This window comes from Bubalus bubalis, chromosome 2 (assembly GCF_019923935.1).
Source record: "Bubalus bubalis isolate 160015118507 breed Murrah chromosome 2, NDDB_SH_1, whole genome shotgun sequence".
NCBI lineage: Eukaryota > Metazoa > Chordata > Mammalia > Artiodactyla > Bovidae > Bubalus > Bubalus bubalis.
This window is the reverse complement of record NC_059158.1, coordinates 96,124,557-96,141,338: the sequence shown is the minus strand read 5'-3', so window position 1 is coordinate 96,141,338 and position 16,782 is coordinate 96,124,557. Positions and strand designations below refer to the sequence as shown.

Sequence of the window (16,782 nt, the reverse complement as noted above, 5' to 3'; positions counted from 1 at the left end):
AATTTTTCATTTATTTAAACGATTTCAAAATAACAGTTTTATATCTCCAAATGTAAACACTGATACAGTAGCACAATATTCTATATTCATAACCAGATTTTCTTCTATGAAAAATTTAATAACATTTATACAAGACTGCTGGGAGAAATATCAATAACCTCAGATATGCAGATGACACCACCCTCATGGCAGAAAGCAAAGAAGAACTAAAAAGCCTCTTGACGAAAATGAAAGAGAGTGAAAAAGTTGGCTTAAAACTCAACATTCAGAAAACTAAGATCATGGCATCCAGTGCAATCACATCATGGCAAATACATGGTGAAACAATGGAAACAGTGAAAGACTATTTTGGGGGACTCCAAAATCACTTCAGATGCTGACTGCAGCCATGAAATTAAAAGATGGTTGCTCCTTGGAAGAAAAGCTATGACCAACCTAGACAGCATATTAAAAAGCAGAGACATTACTTTGCCAACAAAGGTCCATCTAGTAAAAGCTGTGGTTTTTCCAGTGGTCATGTATGGATGTGAGAGTTGGACTATAAAGAAAGCTGAGCACCAAAGAACTGATGCTTTTGAACTGTGGTGTTGGAGAAGACTCTTGAGAGTCCCTCAGACTGCAAGGAGATCCAACCAGTCCATCCAAAAGGAAATCAGTCCTGAATATTCATTGGAAGGATTGATGTTGAAGCTGAAACTCCAATACTTTGGCCACCTGATGAGAAGAACTGACTCATTGGAAAAGACCCTGATGCTGGGAAAGATTGAAGGTGGGAGAAGGGGACGACAGAGGATGAGATGGTTGGATGGCATCACCGACTCGATGGACATGAGTCTGAGTAAGCTCCAGGAGTTGGTGATTGACAGGGAAGCCTGGCGTGCTGCAGTTCATGGGGTGGCAAAGAGTCAGACACAACTGAGCGACTGAACTGAACTGAAACATTTATCCCAGAGATTTTTCTCCCAATGGATTTTTTAAAAAGGCACAAAAACATCTATTTTAATTGCTTCAAATTTCTTAGAGAGTAAAAAGACACATCAGCATGTATCAAATACCCCTACATTACACAGTAAAGATAGATCATGTATAATTTTGACCTTTAAAATTCTGATACAAGAGAATAAGAAGAGGAATAAGAATTTCCAACATTTTGCTCAGTTACTTTATGATGCTATTTCTAATTCTGTCCTTTTCTGAACTGCAAATTTCATGAGTGGGCTTACAGAGAAGTAAAGACTTCCCCAATGAACAGGATAGGCAGGTTGTAACATCTTCCAAGTCATATGTTTACTATTTTACTACACTAGTCTACTTCCCACCAAAGATTTCTAATCTCTGGAAGCAACCCAAGGCAGAAAAAATTTAAGACATTATAAATTGCTAAAACATTAAATGACATCAAGGTAATCCCTAATATTCACTTAGTACCTTCTAAGTCCAAGAGGTCTTGAGAATCTGGTTTTGAATCTGTTGGATCTATACTCTGCAGTACCTGCAGGGCTCTATCCATCTTATCCTAAAAAAGTAACAGGACACCTTACAAAGAGTTTTAATTTCAATGATTATAAAAATTTATTTTCAAGCATTCTCAAGAATAACACATTTTAAAAGTCTTGACAGTTTAACCATTAAACAAAAGAATGACTCTACCTCATCTATATAAACAGGCTCAGGCTCTGATTTCTTAATTTCCTCCTCCTCATCATCAATTATATTCAATTTGTCCACAGCTGCTATGGAAACAAAGTAAACTTTAAGTTCCTCAGTATTCACTTTGGTAGTTTAGTCATTAATTTATAAATAGCCTGTGATTATTCATAATAAAAAAAAAGGAAACTCTAAATAATAACATTTCATAATCAATATAATCATAACATTTCATAATCAATATACGTTATTACATATGGTCATTGATTCATGCCACAACTATCTATTTAGCCCTTACTATATGATAAGCATTGTTCGAGGCATTGAAAATACACTAGTGAATAAAACAAACAGGAATCCTTACCCTGATATAACTTACATTTTAGTGGAACAAGTAAGCAATATTAATGGCAACTGTCATTACAGGCACCTTCCTAAAACTGAGTGTTATTGCTAGGGTGAAAATATATATACGAGAGTAGAGTATTATCTAATTAGCTAATTTCAGAGTTAAATCTATGAACTACACTCTTTCCTGCTATAAAAAATTATTTTCTACATGTAAAAAAATTAAAAGAGAGACCTGATTTCAACCTGATAATAGTTACAGCAACACAAAACAAAAACTTTTCTTAGAAAAGAGGTTGAAAAATAAATTAAAAAAATATATATATACGCATATATATAGAAAATTATTTAAATGCTCACTGGAGAACTGCCACAATGTACTATATTTTAATGAAGTAAATTTGAATTAAAAATTATAATCAAAAACTATATAACCAAAGAAGTTTTAAGTCCCAACAGTTATTTCAAATATTTAGTTAACTTTCAAGTATGCCCTAAGAAGCAGAGCTTAGCATAACACGAGGATTTACTGAAAATCCAGGGTATTTTTTACTTTTAAAAATAGAAGCTCAATTTCTCCAGCCTATAGTGAATTCTACAGCATTCCCTGAGCATGGTCTATCAAGCTATTAAACCTAGTGTCTCCAATGTTCATATCAACTTAAGAGTCAGAATGGAGGCAAAAGAAGTATTGAGTGACAGAGTACTCAGTATTCATCTCTCTCAATTTTAATTGAATGCATCATTCAATCTACACAAAGATGATGCTACACATGCTGTAGAGCTTTCAATTTAAGTTCTCTAGAATGATAAAGATTAAAGGAGTATGTTCAGCAGCTATGTCAGTACAAGTACATTCTAATGGCAGAGTAGCCGACTTTAGAATCCTGGCTCTACCACCTACTAGCCAAATAACCTCAGCCTCAGTTTTCTTATCTATAAAATGGGATAGCAAAAGTACCTATCTCACAGACTTAAGAAGATTAAATGAAATAGTGCAAGCAAAGGACTTTGCACAACAGCTGATAAACGAGTGCTTAAACACCACTGAGCAATTTTATTTTTGACCCTCACCATCATTAGTATTATTACCAGTTGTTCTGCACACTCAGCACCACCACCCTACCCCCCAACTCCCTGCCTGCCTAACAAATGGACGCTTCCTTGGCATGGTTGGCAGCAGCTGTGTAGAACTGTCTGTGGCTGCAAAACTGAGGGAAGTTCAGAAGATGTGAACTAGGAACCTACTGTCTTGATTACATTACTTTGTTATTGTTTTGAGTTCCCCGGGACCAAATCAATGTAAGGAAAAATCTACAATTTAGGAGTACTCCTAACCCCTGTAATTACACTCAGCACTTGTCAATGGATCCCCAAACCTGCCTACTTTGATACCGCGCTTCAATGATGAATAAAACATTTTTTGTACTAGGCAAATGCAAATGGCCTCTTAAACCATAATTACACTGATTTAAATATTTACATGGTCAAGCATAGCTTACTTTATGCCTTATATGTACCTATGCACATTAACTCTCAAAGGATTTAAAATATAATGATAAGGAAATAACTCTAATTTGGAATTGACCTGGAATAAGTTAACCCCTTAATTTGGGAAGAAGTAGGTTAAACTGTACTATCCATAAATAAATTATTCAAAACAAGAATTAAATGCCAATCTACTTTATATTTCAAACCGAATCATAAAATTCAAACAGAAAACTTCAATAGATTTAACCTTTCCACAGATTTAACTTACCTGCCTCTGATTCTATGTTTAAATTACATGTTACAAAATTAGATGGGAAGAGTCCTATTCCTCTGTGATTTTCTCCTTTCCACCAATTAGCATCACTGAAAATACAGTACAAAAATGCCATTTGTTACCCTATATTTCATTAGTGTCAAGAGTAATTAAAATAAAAATTAAATTTAGTCTACTTTGAAAATACTAGTTCAAATCCCACTATATTTAAAAGTAGTTCTTCTTAAACTTGTGTGTTAGTTGCTCAGTCATGTCCTACTCTTTGTGACCCCATGGACTATAGCCCTTCAGGCTCCTCTGTCCATGGAATTCTCCAGGCAAGAGTACTGGAGTGGGTAGCAATGACTTCTCCACAGGATCTTCCCAACTCAGGGAAAGAACCTGGGTCTCCTGCACTGCAGGCAGATTCTTTACCATCTGAGCCACCAGGGAAGTAAACTTAATAAGAGATATAAAAAAGTACAAATAAAATAAACATCTATATTCTCATACTTAAATTCAGAACCTATCAACAACTGGTCATACTTGATTCTGTACTTTAAAAAAAAACCCAAAACATTACAGATAACACTGAAGTTTCCTTTATCAACACCTCCAAATCCCAAACTCACATCCATCCTTCATACCACCACCAAGTTGATACGTCACCTTCCTTCAGATATATTTTTTATTCATTTACTGTATCTATAAGAGCTTATAGATATAGATATATATAGATATGTATAGCCAACTCTATAGATATTAAGTTGGTACAAAAGTAATTGCAGTTTTGCATTGTTTAAATTCACCATTTGATACTGGAGTATTCTTAAATAAATATGGTTATGTTATACACCATTTTAATGCACATTTCTTGCTTTATTTTTTTTGCTAATGACTTATTACTTGTTTATATTTATTTTAGACTAGGGAAATGATATTAGACAAAAAGCAAATTGGAGTGGTTTTCTTATTTGAGTTCAAAAGTAAAGCAGCAAGGACAACTCACAACATCAACAACACATTTGGCCCAGGAACTGCTAATGAATGGACAGTGCAGTGGTTCAAGTGGTTCAAGTTCTGCAAAGGAGACAAGAGCTTTGAAGAGGAGGAGCATAGTGGCCAGCCACCGGAAGGTAACAACATCATCAAAGCTGATCCTCTTACAACCACACGAGAAGTCGCCAAAGAACTCAATGTCGACCGTGCTATGGTCGGTCATTTGGCATTTGAAGCCAATTGGAAAGGTGAAAAACCTCGATAAGTGGGTGCCTCATGAGCTGACCACAAATCAAATAAATCATCATTTTGAAGTATCATCTTCTCTTATTCTATGCCACAACAACAAACCATTTCTTGATCAGATTGTGACATGCAATGAAAAGTAGATTTTATAAAACCACTGGTGACGACTAGCTCAGTGGTTGGACTGGTAAGAAGGTCCAAAGCGCTTCCCAAAGCCAGACTTGCACCAAGAAAGGTCACAGTCACTGTTTGGTAGTCTGCTGCCACTGTGATCCATTACAGCTTTCTGAATCCTGGTGAAACCATTGATCTGAGAAGTATGCTAAGCAAATCGATGAGATGCACTGAAAACTGCAATGTTTACAGCCATCTTTGGTCAACAGTAAGGGCCCAAATCTTCTCCACGACAATGCCTGACCACATGTTGCACAACCAATGCTTCAAAAGTTGAACAAATTAGGCTACAAAATTTTGCCTCATCTGCCATATTCACCTGACCTCTCTCACCAACTGACTACTTCTTTGAGCATCTCAACAACTTTTTGCAGGGAAAATGATTCCACAAACCAGCCAGAGGCAGAAAAAGCTTTCCAAGAGTCAAATCCCGAAGCACGGATTTTTTTTTTTTTAATTTTTCGAAACCACTTTCTTAAGGTTTTAACATACATACAAAGAGCTGTACCTATTTACTGTACAACTTGATGGATTTGCAAATTAGTATGCATCTGAACATCATCACCACAGTTTATACAATAAATACATCCATTACCTCCTAAAACTTTCTCCACCCATCTCTATTTATTAATTTTTGGTGATAACACAATGTAAGATCTCCCTTCACATCAAATTTTAAGTGCACAGTACAGACTATAATCTTAGACACAATGCTGTAGAGTAGAACCCTTTAGGATTGATCTGGAGCACAGATTTTTATACTACAGTAATAAGTAAACTTATTTCTTGTTGGCAAAAATGTGTTGATTGAAAAGGTTCCTATTTTGATTAATAAAGATATATTCAAGCTTAGTTATAATGATTTAAAATTGATGGTCCAGGAGGGAGGAGCTAAGATGGCGGAGGAGTAGGACAGGGAGAACACTTTCTCCCCCACAAATTCATCAAAAGAACATTTAAACGCCGAGTAAATTCCACAAAACAACTTCTGAATGCCGGCAGAGGACATCAGGCACCCAGAAAAGCAACCCAAGTCTTTGAAAGGAGGTAGGAAAAAAATATAAAAGACAAAAAAGAGACAAAAGAGGGAGGGACGGAGTTCCGTCCAGGGAAGGGAGTCTTAAAAAGAGAGAAGTTTCCAAACACCAGGAAACTTTCTCACTGCCGAATCTGTGCTGCGCCTTGGAAGCACAGAGAGCAACATAACAGGGAGGAAAAATAAATAATTAAAACCCGCACATTGCGAGCCCTACGGTAACTCCCCCAGTGGAGAAGCAGCGCAGACACCTGCATCCGCCATTAGCAAGCGGGGGATGGGCAGGGAGGCACGGCGCAGGCTGCATCGCAAGGATCTGGCCTGAATACCCCGAGCGATATCTGAGCGAAATAATTTGGGCTAGCAAACCAGACCGTGGGATATCTACCATGCGAAAAGCCAGCCCTACCCTAAGACACAGCCAGGCCCGCGCACGGAACAAAGGACTGAACAGAGACAGCCGGCTGCAGACCTTCCCCCTCCGGTGACAGGCAGCCAGAGCCGGAAGGCGACAATCGCAGCCCAAGAGAGACACTATCTATAAAACTGTAAGCAGGCTTCTTTGCTAACTAAAACCTCTTGGGGATCTGGACGGTCAACATCTGCCTGAGAAGGTGTGCCGGTTGCACTCCTCGATAACCGAGCTGCGGGGAGGCGGTAAGTCGCAGCAATCGCGCACGCCAAACACCTCATCACCTGAACTGCTCAGATCTGGGAAGGGCACAAAACACAGGCCCAACCAAGAGTCTGCGCCTCTGAGGACTATCCAAGTGCCTGAACCTGAGCGGCTTGGACCTGGGAAGTGCAGGCAGCCCAGGGCCGGCCACGGATGATTCCCAGCGGAGCAACCTAGAGCCTGAGCAGTGTGGGCAGGGAGGCTACACGCGCCGTGAACAGGGGGCAGACCCAGTGGGGCTGAGGCACTGCGAGCGCACGCCAGTGTTATCTGTTTGCAGCATCCCTCCCTCCCTCCCCACAGCGCGACTGAACAAGTGAGCCTAAAAAAAAAAAACACAAAGTGTCCTCCACCGTCCCCTTTGTGTCAGGGCGGAAACCAGACACTGAAGAGACCAGCAAACAGAAGAAGCTATAACAGAGGGAAACGCCTTGGAAGCTACAGGCAATAGATTAAAACCCTGTGGTTAATACCAACTACATAGGAAGGGGCCTATAGATCTTGAGAAATATAAGTTGGACCAAGGAACTAGCCAAAAATGAACTGAACCCACAATACTCACAACAAAACCGGAGAAAGTCCTAGATATATTTTTACTATTTTTACCATCATTCTTTCATTTTTTATTACTTTTTAAAAAAAAATTTTTAAGCCCTCTATTATTCCTTTAATTTTCACTTTTATAACCGATTACTTTGCAAAAAAAAAAGACCCTATTTTTTTAAAGCAAACTTCATATATATATTTTTTATAATTTTTTTGACCTTTTTTTTTTTTCCTTCTTTTCTTTAACATTGTATTTTTGAAATTCCAAACTCTACTCTAGATTTTTAACTTTAGCTTTTTGATATTTGTTATCAATTTTGTACCTATAGTTTTTTTTTTTTATAATTTCTGTGACCCTTTTTTCTTTTTTCTTTTTCTCTGTTTCTTTCTCTTCTTCTTTTAAATAACATTGTATATCTGAAATTCCAAACTCTACTCTAGATTTTTAATTTATGCTTTTTGGTATTTGTTATCAATTTTGTACCTGTATTTTCTTTATAATTTAAGCGACTTTGTTTGTTCTTGTTTGTTTTTTTTCTCTCTTTCTTTTTCTTCTTCTTTTTTTAACATTGTATTTTTGCAATTCCAAACTCTACTCTAGATTTTTAACTTTTGCTTTTTGGTATTAGTTATCAATTCTGTACCTATATTTTCTTTATAATTTTCGCGACCTTGTTTGTTTTTGTTTGTTCGTTTTTTCTCTTCTTTTCCTTCTTCTTTTCTTTAACATCGTATTTTTGAAATTCCAAACTCTACTCTAGATTTTTAATTTTTGCTTTTATGTATTTGTTACCAATTTTCTACCTTTAAGAACCCAATCTTCAGTACCCATTTTTCACTAGGGAGCGAGATTACTGGCTTGACTGCTCTCTCTCCCTTTGGACTCTCCTTTTTCTCTACCAGGTCGCCTGTGTCTCCTCCCTAACCTCTCTCTACTCTACCCAACTCTGTGAATTTCTGTGTGTTCCAGACGGTGGAGAACACTTAGGGAACTGATTACTGGCTGGATCTGTCTCCCTCCTTTTCATTCCCCCCTTTTATCCTCCTGGCCACCTCTGTTACCTTCCTCCTTCTTCTCTTCTCTGTATAACTCCATGAACAACTCTGAGCAGTCCAGCTGTGGAGTGCACATAAGGAAGAGATTTCTGGCTAGCCCACTCTCTCCTCTATTGATTCCACCTCATCTCATTTGGGTCACCTCTAACTCCCTCCTCCCTCTTCTCTTCTCCATGTAACGCTGTGAACCTCTCTGGGTGACCCTCATGGTAGAGAAACTTTTCATCTTTAATGTAGATGTTTTATCAATGGTGCTGTATAGAAGGAGAAGCTTTGAAACTACTGTAAAAATAAGACCGATAACTGGAAGCAGGAGGCTTAAGTCCAAACCCTGACTCCAGGGAGCTCCTGACTCCAAGGAACATTAATTGACAGGAGCTCATCATACCTCCTCATACCTGCACTGAAACCAAGCACCACACAAGGGCCAACAAGTTTCAGGGCAAGACATACCAAGCAAATTCTCCAGCAACAAGGAACACAGCCCAGAGCTCCAAGATACAGGCAGCCCAAAGTCACCCCAAAACCATAGACATCCCATAACTCATTACTGGACATTTCATTGCACTCCAGAGAGAAGAAATACAGCTTCACCCACCAGAACACCGACACAAGCTTCCCTAACCAAGAAACCTTGACAAGCCACCTGTACAAACCCACACAGAGCGAGGAAACGCCACAATAAAGAGAACTCCACAAACTGCCAGAATACAGAAAGGACACCCCAAAGTCAGCAATTTAAACAAGATGAAGAGACAGAGGAATACCCAGCAGATAAAGGAACAGGATAAATGCCCACCAAACCAAACAAAAGAGGAACAGATAGGGAATCTACCTGATAAAGAATTCCAAATAATGATAGTGAAATTGATCCAAAATCTTGAAATCAAAATGGAATCACAGATAAATAGCCTGGAGACAAAGATTGAGAAGATGCAAGAAAGGTTTAACAAGGACCTAGAAGAAATAAAAGAGAGTCAATATATAATGAATAATGCAATAAATGAAATTAAAAACACTCTGGAGGCAACAAATAGTAGAATAACAGAGGCAGAAGATAGGATTAGTGAATTAGAAGATAGAATGGTAGAAATAAATGAGTCAGAGAGGATAAAAGAAAAATGAATTAAAAGAAATGAGGACAATCTCAGAGACCTCCAGGACAATATTAAACGCTACAACATTCGAATCATAGGGGTCCCAGAAGAAGAAGACAAAAAGAAAGACCATGAGAAAATACTTGAAGAGATAATAGTTGAAAACTTCCCTAAAATGGGGAAGGAAATAATCACCCAAGTCCAAGAAACCCAGAGAGTCCCAAACAGGATAAACCCAAGGCGAAACACCCCAAGACACATATTAATCAAATTAACAAAGATCAAACACAAAGAACAAATATTAAAAGCAGCAAGGGAAAAACAACAAATAACACACAAGGGAATTCCCATAAGGATAACAGCTGATCTTTCCATAGAAACTCTTCAGGCCAGGACGGAATGGCAAGACATACTTAAAGTGATGAAAGAAAATAACCTACAGCCCAGATTATTGTACCCAGCAAGGATCTCATTCAAATATGAAGGAGAAATCAAAAGCTTTTCAGACAAGCAAAAGCTGAGAGAATTCTGCACCACCAAACCAGCTCTCCAACAAATACTAAAGGATATTCTCTAGACAGGAAACACAAAAATGGTGTATAAAATCGAACCCAAAACAATAAAATAAATGGCAACGGGATCATACTTATCAGTAATTACCTTAAACATAAATGGGTTGAATGCCCCAACCAAAAGACAAAGACTGGTTGAATGGATACAAAACAAGACCCCTACATATGTTGTCTACAAGAGACCCACCTCAAAACAGGGGACACATACAGACTGAAAGTGAAGGGCTGGAAAAAGATTTTCCATGCAAATAGGGACCAAAAGAAAGCAGGAGTAGCAATACTCATATCAGATAAAATAGACTTTAAAACAAAGGCTGTGAAAAGAGACAAAGATAGTCACTACATAATGATCAAAGGATCAATCCAAGAAGAAGATATAACAATTATAAATATATATGCACCCAACACGGGAGCGCCGCAATATGTAAGACAAATGCTAACAAGTATGAAAGGAGAAATTAACAATAACACAATAATAGTGGGAGACTTTAATACCCCACTCACACCTATGGATAGATCAACTAAACAGAAAATTAACAAGGAAACACAAACTTTAAACGATACAATAGACCAGTTAGACCTAATTGATATCTATAGGACATTTCATCCCAAAACAATGAATTTCACCTTTTTCTCAAGCGCACATGGAACCTTCTCCAGGATAGATCACATCCTGGGCCATAAATCTAGCCTTGGTAAATTCAAAAAAATTGAAATCATTCCAAGCATCTTTTCTGACCACAATGCAGTAAGATTAGATCTCAATTACAGGAGAAAAACTATTAAAAATTCCAACATATGGAGGCTGAACAACATGCTGCTGAATAACCAACAAATCACAGAAGAAATCAAAAAAGAAATCAAAATTTGCATAGAAACAAATGAAAATGAAAACACAACAACCCAAAACCTATGGGACACTTTAAAAGCAGTCCTAAGGGGAAAGTTCATAGCAATACAGGCATACCTCAAGAAACAAGAAAAAAGTCAAATAAATAACCTAACCCTACACCTAAAGCAACTAGAAAAGGAAGAAATGAAGAACCCCAGGGTTAGTAGAAGGAAAGAAGTCTTAAAAATTAGGGCAGAAATAAATGCAAAAGAAACAAAAGAGACCATAGCAAAAATCAACAAAACCAAAAGCTGGTTCTTTGAAAGGATAAATAAAATTGACAAACCATTAGCCAGACCCATCAAGAAACAAAGGGAGAAAAATCAAATCCATAAAATTAGAAATGAAAATGGAGAGATCACAACAGACAACACAGAAATACAAAGGATCATAAGAGACTACTATCAACAATTATATGCCAATAAAATGGACAACGTGGAAGAAATGGACAAATTCTTAGAAAAGTACAACTTTCCAAAACTCGACCAGGAAGAAATAGAAAATCTTAACAGACCCATCACAAGCATGGAAATTGAAACTGTAATCAAAAATCTTCCAGCAAACAAAAGCCCAGGTCCAGACGGCTTCACAGCTGAATTCTACCAAAAATTTAGAGAGGAGCTAACACCTATCCTGCTCAAACTCTTCCAGAAAATTGCAGAGGAAGGTAAACTTCCAAACTCATTCTATGAGGCCACCATCACCCTAATACCAAAACCTGACAAAGATCCCACAAAAAAAGAAAACTACAGGCCAATATCACTGATGAACATAGATGCAAAAATCCTTAACAAAATTCTAGCAATCAGAATCCAACAACACATTAAAAAGATCATACACCATGACCAAGTGGGCTTTATCCCAGGGATGCAAGGATTCTTCAATATCCGCAAATCAATCAATGTAATACACCACATTAACAAATTGAAAAATAAAAACCATATGATTATCTCAATAGATGCAGAGAAAGCCTTTGACAAAATTCAACATCCATTTATGATAAAAACTCTCCAGAAAGCAGGAATAGAAGGAACATACCTCAACATAATAAAAGCTATATATGACAAACCCACAGCAAACATTATCCTCAATGGTGAAAAATTGGAAGCATTTCCTCTAAAGTCAGGAACAAGACAAGGGTGCCCACTTTCACCATTACTATTCAACATAGTTTTGGAAGTTTTGGCCACAGCAATCAGAGCAGAAACAGAAATAAAAGCAATCCAAATTGGAAAAGAAGAAGTAAAACTCTCACTATTTGCAGATGACATGATCCTCTACATAGAAAACCCTAAAGACTCCACCAGAAAATTACTAGAACTAATCAATGATTATAGTAAAGTTGCAGGATATAAAATCAACACACAGAAATCCCTTGCATTCCTATACACTAATAATGAGAAAACAGAAAGAGAAATTAAGGAAACAATTCCATTCACCATTGCAATGGAAAGAATAAAATACTTAGGAATATATCTACCTAAAGAAACTAAAGACCTATACATAGAAAACTATAAAACACTGGTGAAAGAAATCAAAGAGGACACTAATAGATGGAGAAATATACCATGTTCATGGATTGGAAGAATCAATATAGTGAAAATGAGTATACGACCCAAAGCAATCTATAGATTCAATGCAATCCCTATCAAGCTACCAACGGTATTCTTCACAGAGCTAGAACAAATAATTTCACAATTTGTATGGAAATACAAAAAACCTCGAATAGCCAAAGCTATCTTGAGAAAGAAGAATGGAACTGGAAGAATCAACCTACCTGACTTCAGGCTCTATTACAAAGCCACAGTTATCAAGACAGTATGGTACTGGCACAAAGACAGAAATATTGATCAATGGAACAAAACAGAAAGCCCAGAGATAAATCCACGCACATATGGACACCTTATCTTTGACAAAGGAGGCAAGAATATACAATGGATTAAAGACAATCTCTTTAACAAGTGGTGCTGGGAAAACTGGTCAACCACTTGTAAAAGAATGAAACTAGAACACTTTCTAACACCATACACAAAAATAAACTCAAAATGGATTAAAGATCTCAACGTAAGACCAGAAACTATAAAACTCCTAGAGGAGAACATAGGCAAAACACTCTCCGACATACATCACAGCAGGATCCTCTATGACCCACTTCCCAGAATACTGGAAATAAAAGCAAAAATAAACAAATGGGACCTAATTAAACTTAAAAGCTTCTGCACAACAAAGGAAACTATTAGCAAGGTGAAAAGACAGCCTTCAGAATGGGAGAAAATAATAGCAAATGAAGCAACTGACAAACAACTAATCTCAAAAATATACAAGCAACTCCTACAGCTCAACTCCAGAAAAATAAATGACCCAATCAAAAAATGGGCCAAAGAACTAAATAGACATTTCACCAAAGAAGACATACAGATGGCTAACAAACACATGAAAAGATGCTCAACATCACTCATTATCAAAGAAATGCAAATCAAAACCACTATGAGGTACCATTTCACGCCAGTCAGAATGGCTGCGATCCAAAAGTCTACAAGCAATAAATGCTGGAGAGGGTGTGGAGAAAAGGGAACCCTCTTGCACTGTTGGTGGGAATGCAAACTAGTACAGCCACTATGGAGAACAGTGTGGAGATTCCTTAAAAAACTGGAAATAGAACTGCCTTATGATCCAGCAATCCCACTGCTGGGCATACACACTGAGGAAACCAGAAGGGAAAGAGACACGTGTATCCCAATGTTCATCGCAGCACTGTTTATAATAGGCAGGACATGGAAGCAACCTAGATGCCCATCAGCAGATGAATGGATAAGAAAGCTGTGGTACATATACACAATGGAGTATTACTCAGCCATTAAAAAGAATACATTTGAATCAGTTCTAATGAGGTGGATGAAACTGGAACCTATTATACAGAGTGAAGTAAGCCAGAAAGAAAAACACCAATACAGTATACTAACGCATATATATGGAGTTTAGAAAGATGGTAACAATAACCCTGTGTACGAGACAGCAAAAGAGACACTGATGTATAGATCAGTCTTATGGACTCTGTGGGAGAGGGAGAGGGTGGGGAGATTTGGGAGAATGGCATTGAAACATGTATAATATCATGTATGAAACGAGTCGCCAGTCCAGGTTCGATGCACGATACTGGATGCTTGGGGCTGGTGCACTGGGACGACCCAGAGGGAGGGTATGGGGAGGGAAGAGGGAGGAGGGTTCAGGATGGGGAACACAGGTATACCTGTGGCGGATTCATTTCGATATTTGGCAAAACTAATACAATATTGTAAAGTTTAAAAACAAAATAAAATTTAAAAATATATAAAAAAATATAAAATAAAATTGATGGTCCAAAACCACAATTACGTTCACGCCAACCTAACATAAATGTTAATCATTATATATCTTTTAAATTTTATAGGTTAATTCTTTCAGATTTTATTAATCCCTTTTAAAGATCCATCACACAGATATGGCATATTTGATGTACTCATCCCCATGCAGGCAGGCATTTAGGTTATTTCCAGTCTTTTCTCTCACCCTTATAAAGGCTGGGGTAATAATCATTCTAGATTTTAGGGCACACATGCAACAATTCTCTAGGCATGTTCACAGAGACAGGCTTGCTGGGCCACAGAACCTAAGCATTTTCTGTTTTACTAATGCTGTCAAATGTTCCCTGAAGTGGTTGTGGCAATTCATCAACCTCCTTTCCCTCAGCAGCATGTGAGAATGTCACTTTTGCTCACATGTGTTAACTGTCCAGGCAACACTTGGTATTGCACAGGAGAAATCATCTCTTACTGCTGTGCCCATTTGCACTTCTGAGCATCCAGACTGACTCTTCCCTAGACTGCTTGTTCATATCTTCTGTCCATTTTTCTTTTTCCACTGGGTCATTTGTCTCTTTTCATGAATATGTAGGAGTTCTGTACATATCTGAAGAGCATTTGTTTGTCTGTATTATGCAAATACCTTGAATTCCTCAATCTATTCTCCTTTATATTTGCCTAATAGTTTCACATTTTCCTTTATAGCACTCTTCCACATTTAGGTCTTTATTTGGAATGAAATTTTATGTACTGTGTGAAGCTGAATCAAATTTTATTTATACTGCATAGAAAGTCAATTCATCCCAGCAAAATCTATTTAATAGTACATCATTTTTCCTACTGATTTATGATAGTCTATCTTTCAAACAGCAAGCTGCTATCTGTTCATAAGCTTATTTCTGGATTCCATCCTGTTACAATAGACTATATTTATTATAACCTCTTAATATGCCTTGATACATAACAGGAAAAGTATCTTCTCTGTGTTATTGTACACCTTCATATTTCCATATTAATGTCAAAATAAAAATGTTTCCAAGTTCTCTGGAAAAAAGTCCTATTGAGCTTTTAATTAGAAATGAACTGTTTATGTATTAATATTAGAAAAAGCAATCTTTACAATATTAAGGTTTCTTCAGCATAAATGACATCTCACTCCATTTATATTTATTGATATATAAATATATATATTATTTTATATCTTTCAAAGGATTTATAATTTTTTCCATGAAGTCCTTAAGTGTCTTTGTTAGGTTTATTTATTCCTGCTGCTGCTAAGTCACGTCAGTCGTGTCCGACTCTGTGTAACCCCACAGACGGCAGCCTACCAGGCTCCGCCGTCCCTGGGATTCTCCAGGCAAGAACACTGGAGTGGGTTGCCATTTCCTTCTCCAGTGCATGAAAGTGAAAAGTGAAAGTGAAATCGCTCAGTCGTGTCCAACTCAGCGACCCCATGGACTGAAGCCTACCAGGCTCCTCCAACCATGGGATTTTCCAGGCAAGAGTACTGGAGTGGGCTGCCATTGCCTTCTATTTATTCCTAGATCCTTTATAATATTTGGGAGCACTGAGAATGACATTTTTTGGTATACTCTGTTAATAAGGAATCTGCACCTGTCTATCAGCTGAGTATTTCTTAAACTGAAGTCTGAAAATGATATATTTTCAAGGGACTTCAAGTTCTATATGTGAAGTTTTAAATTTTGTACTTTTAATTTCAACAGAATATAAAAACAATGGATATAGTCATATTCTGGATCATCCAGATGACCTCTTTTTTAATGCAAGGCGGCCATTTAACTTTAGTACCCAAGTATGCATTTGTGTTTAAAATCTTGCCAGTAATAACCAATCTCCTAGAATGATAACATTTTACTTATGTGTGTTGATGAGCACATCTATGGCAGTTTTAAGATTGGGGTCTCCTAACATCAAAATGTGGAGAAGGAAATGGCAACCCACTCCAGTGTTCTTGCCTGGAGAATCCCAGGGACGGGGGAGCCTGGTGGGCTGCCGTCTATGGGGTCACACAGAGTCGGACACGACTGAAGCGACTTAGCAGCAGCAGCAACATCAAAATGACATTTAATCAACCTACATATTCCATCATATTCATGTTGAATTCTCTTAGTAGTTTACAACAGAAAAAACCATTCTCTTTTGTAAGGATAAGCCTTAACTGAAAATAGTTTCATATGAGTCTAAGTTATTTAATGGATTTGTGCTTTAACTAGACATCAACGAAAAGACACAGGGCTTCACAATGACGTAACCCTTTACATACTGCAAGCCTGCAGACCATACAGATAACATAATGCCACATGAACATCAAATGACATCAAGGGATATGGTATGTATGCAGGAGTCACAACAACCACATAAGAAACAATCAGAAGAAAATTGAGTTA

The 16,782-nt window shown here is 37.4% G+C and overlaps 1 protein-coding gene across 3 annotated transcripts in view; it reads right to left on the bottom strand.

Annotated features, from left to right (window-relative positions):
• The window catches only part of STAM2 (signal transducing adaptor molecule 2), a 58,265-nt gene that overhangs the window by 11,765 nt on the left and 29,718 nt on the right, over positions 1–16,782 (bottom strand). For 2 of the 3 annotated variants that reach the window (XM_006055826.4, XM_025276478.3), the window contains exons 8-10: positions 3,755–3,849; positions 1,651–1,733; positions 1,429–1,516 (exon numbers count right to left, since the gene is read on the bottom strand). In XM_006055826.4, the coding sequence (XP_006055888.3) occupies positions 1,429–1,516; positions 1,651–1,733; positions 3,755–3,849 (266 nt within the window). The remainder of the gene's footprint in view (positions 1–1,428; positions 1,517–1,650; positions 1,734–3,754; positions 3,850–16,782) is intronic. The other variant, XM_006055827.4, reaches the window with a different exon arrangement.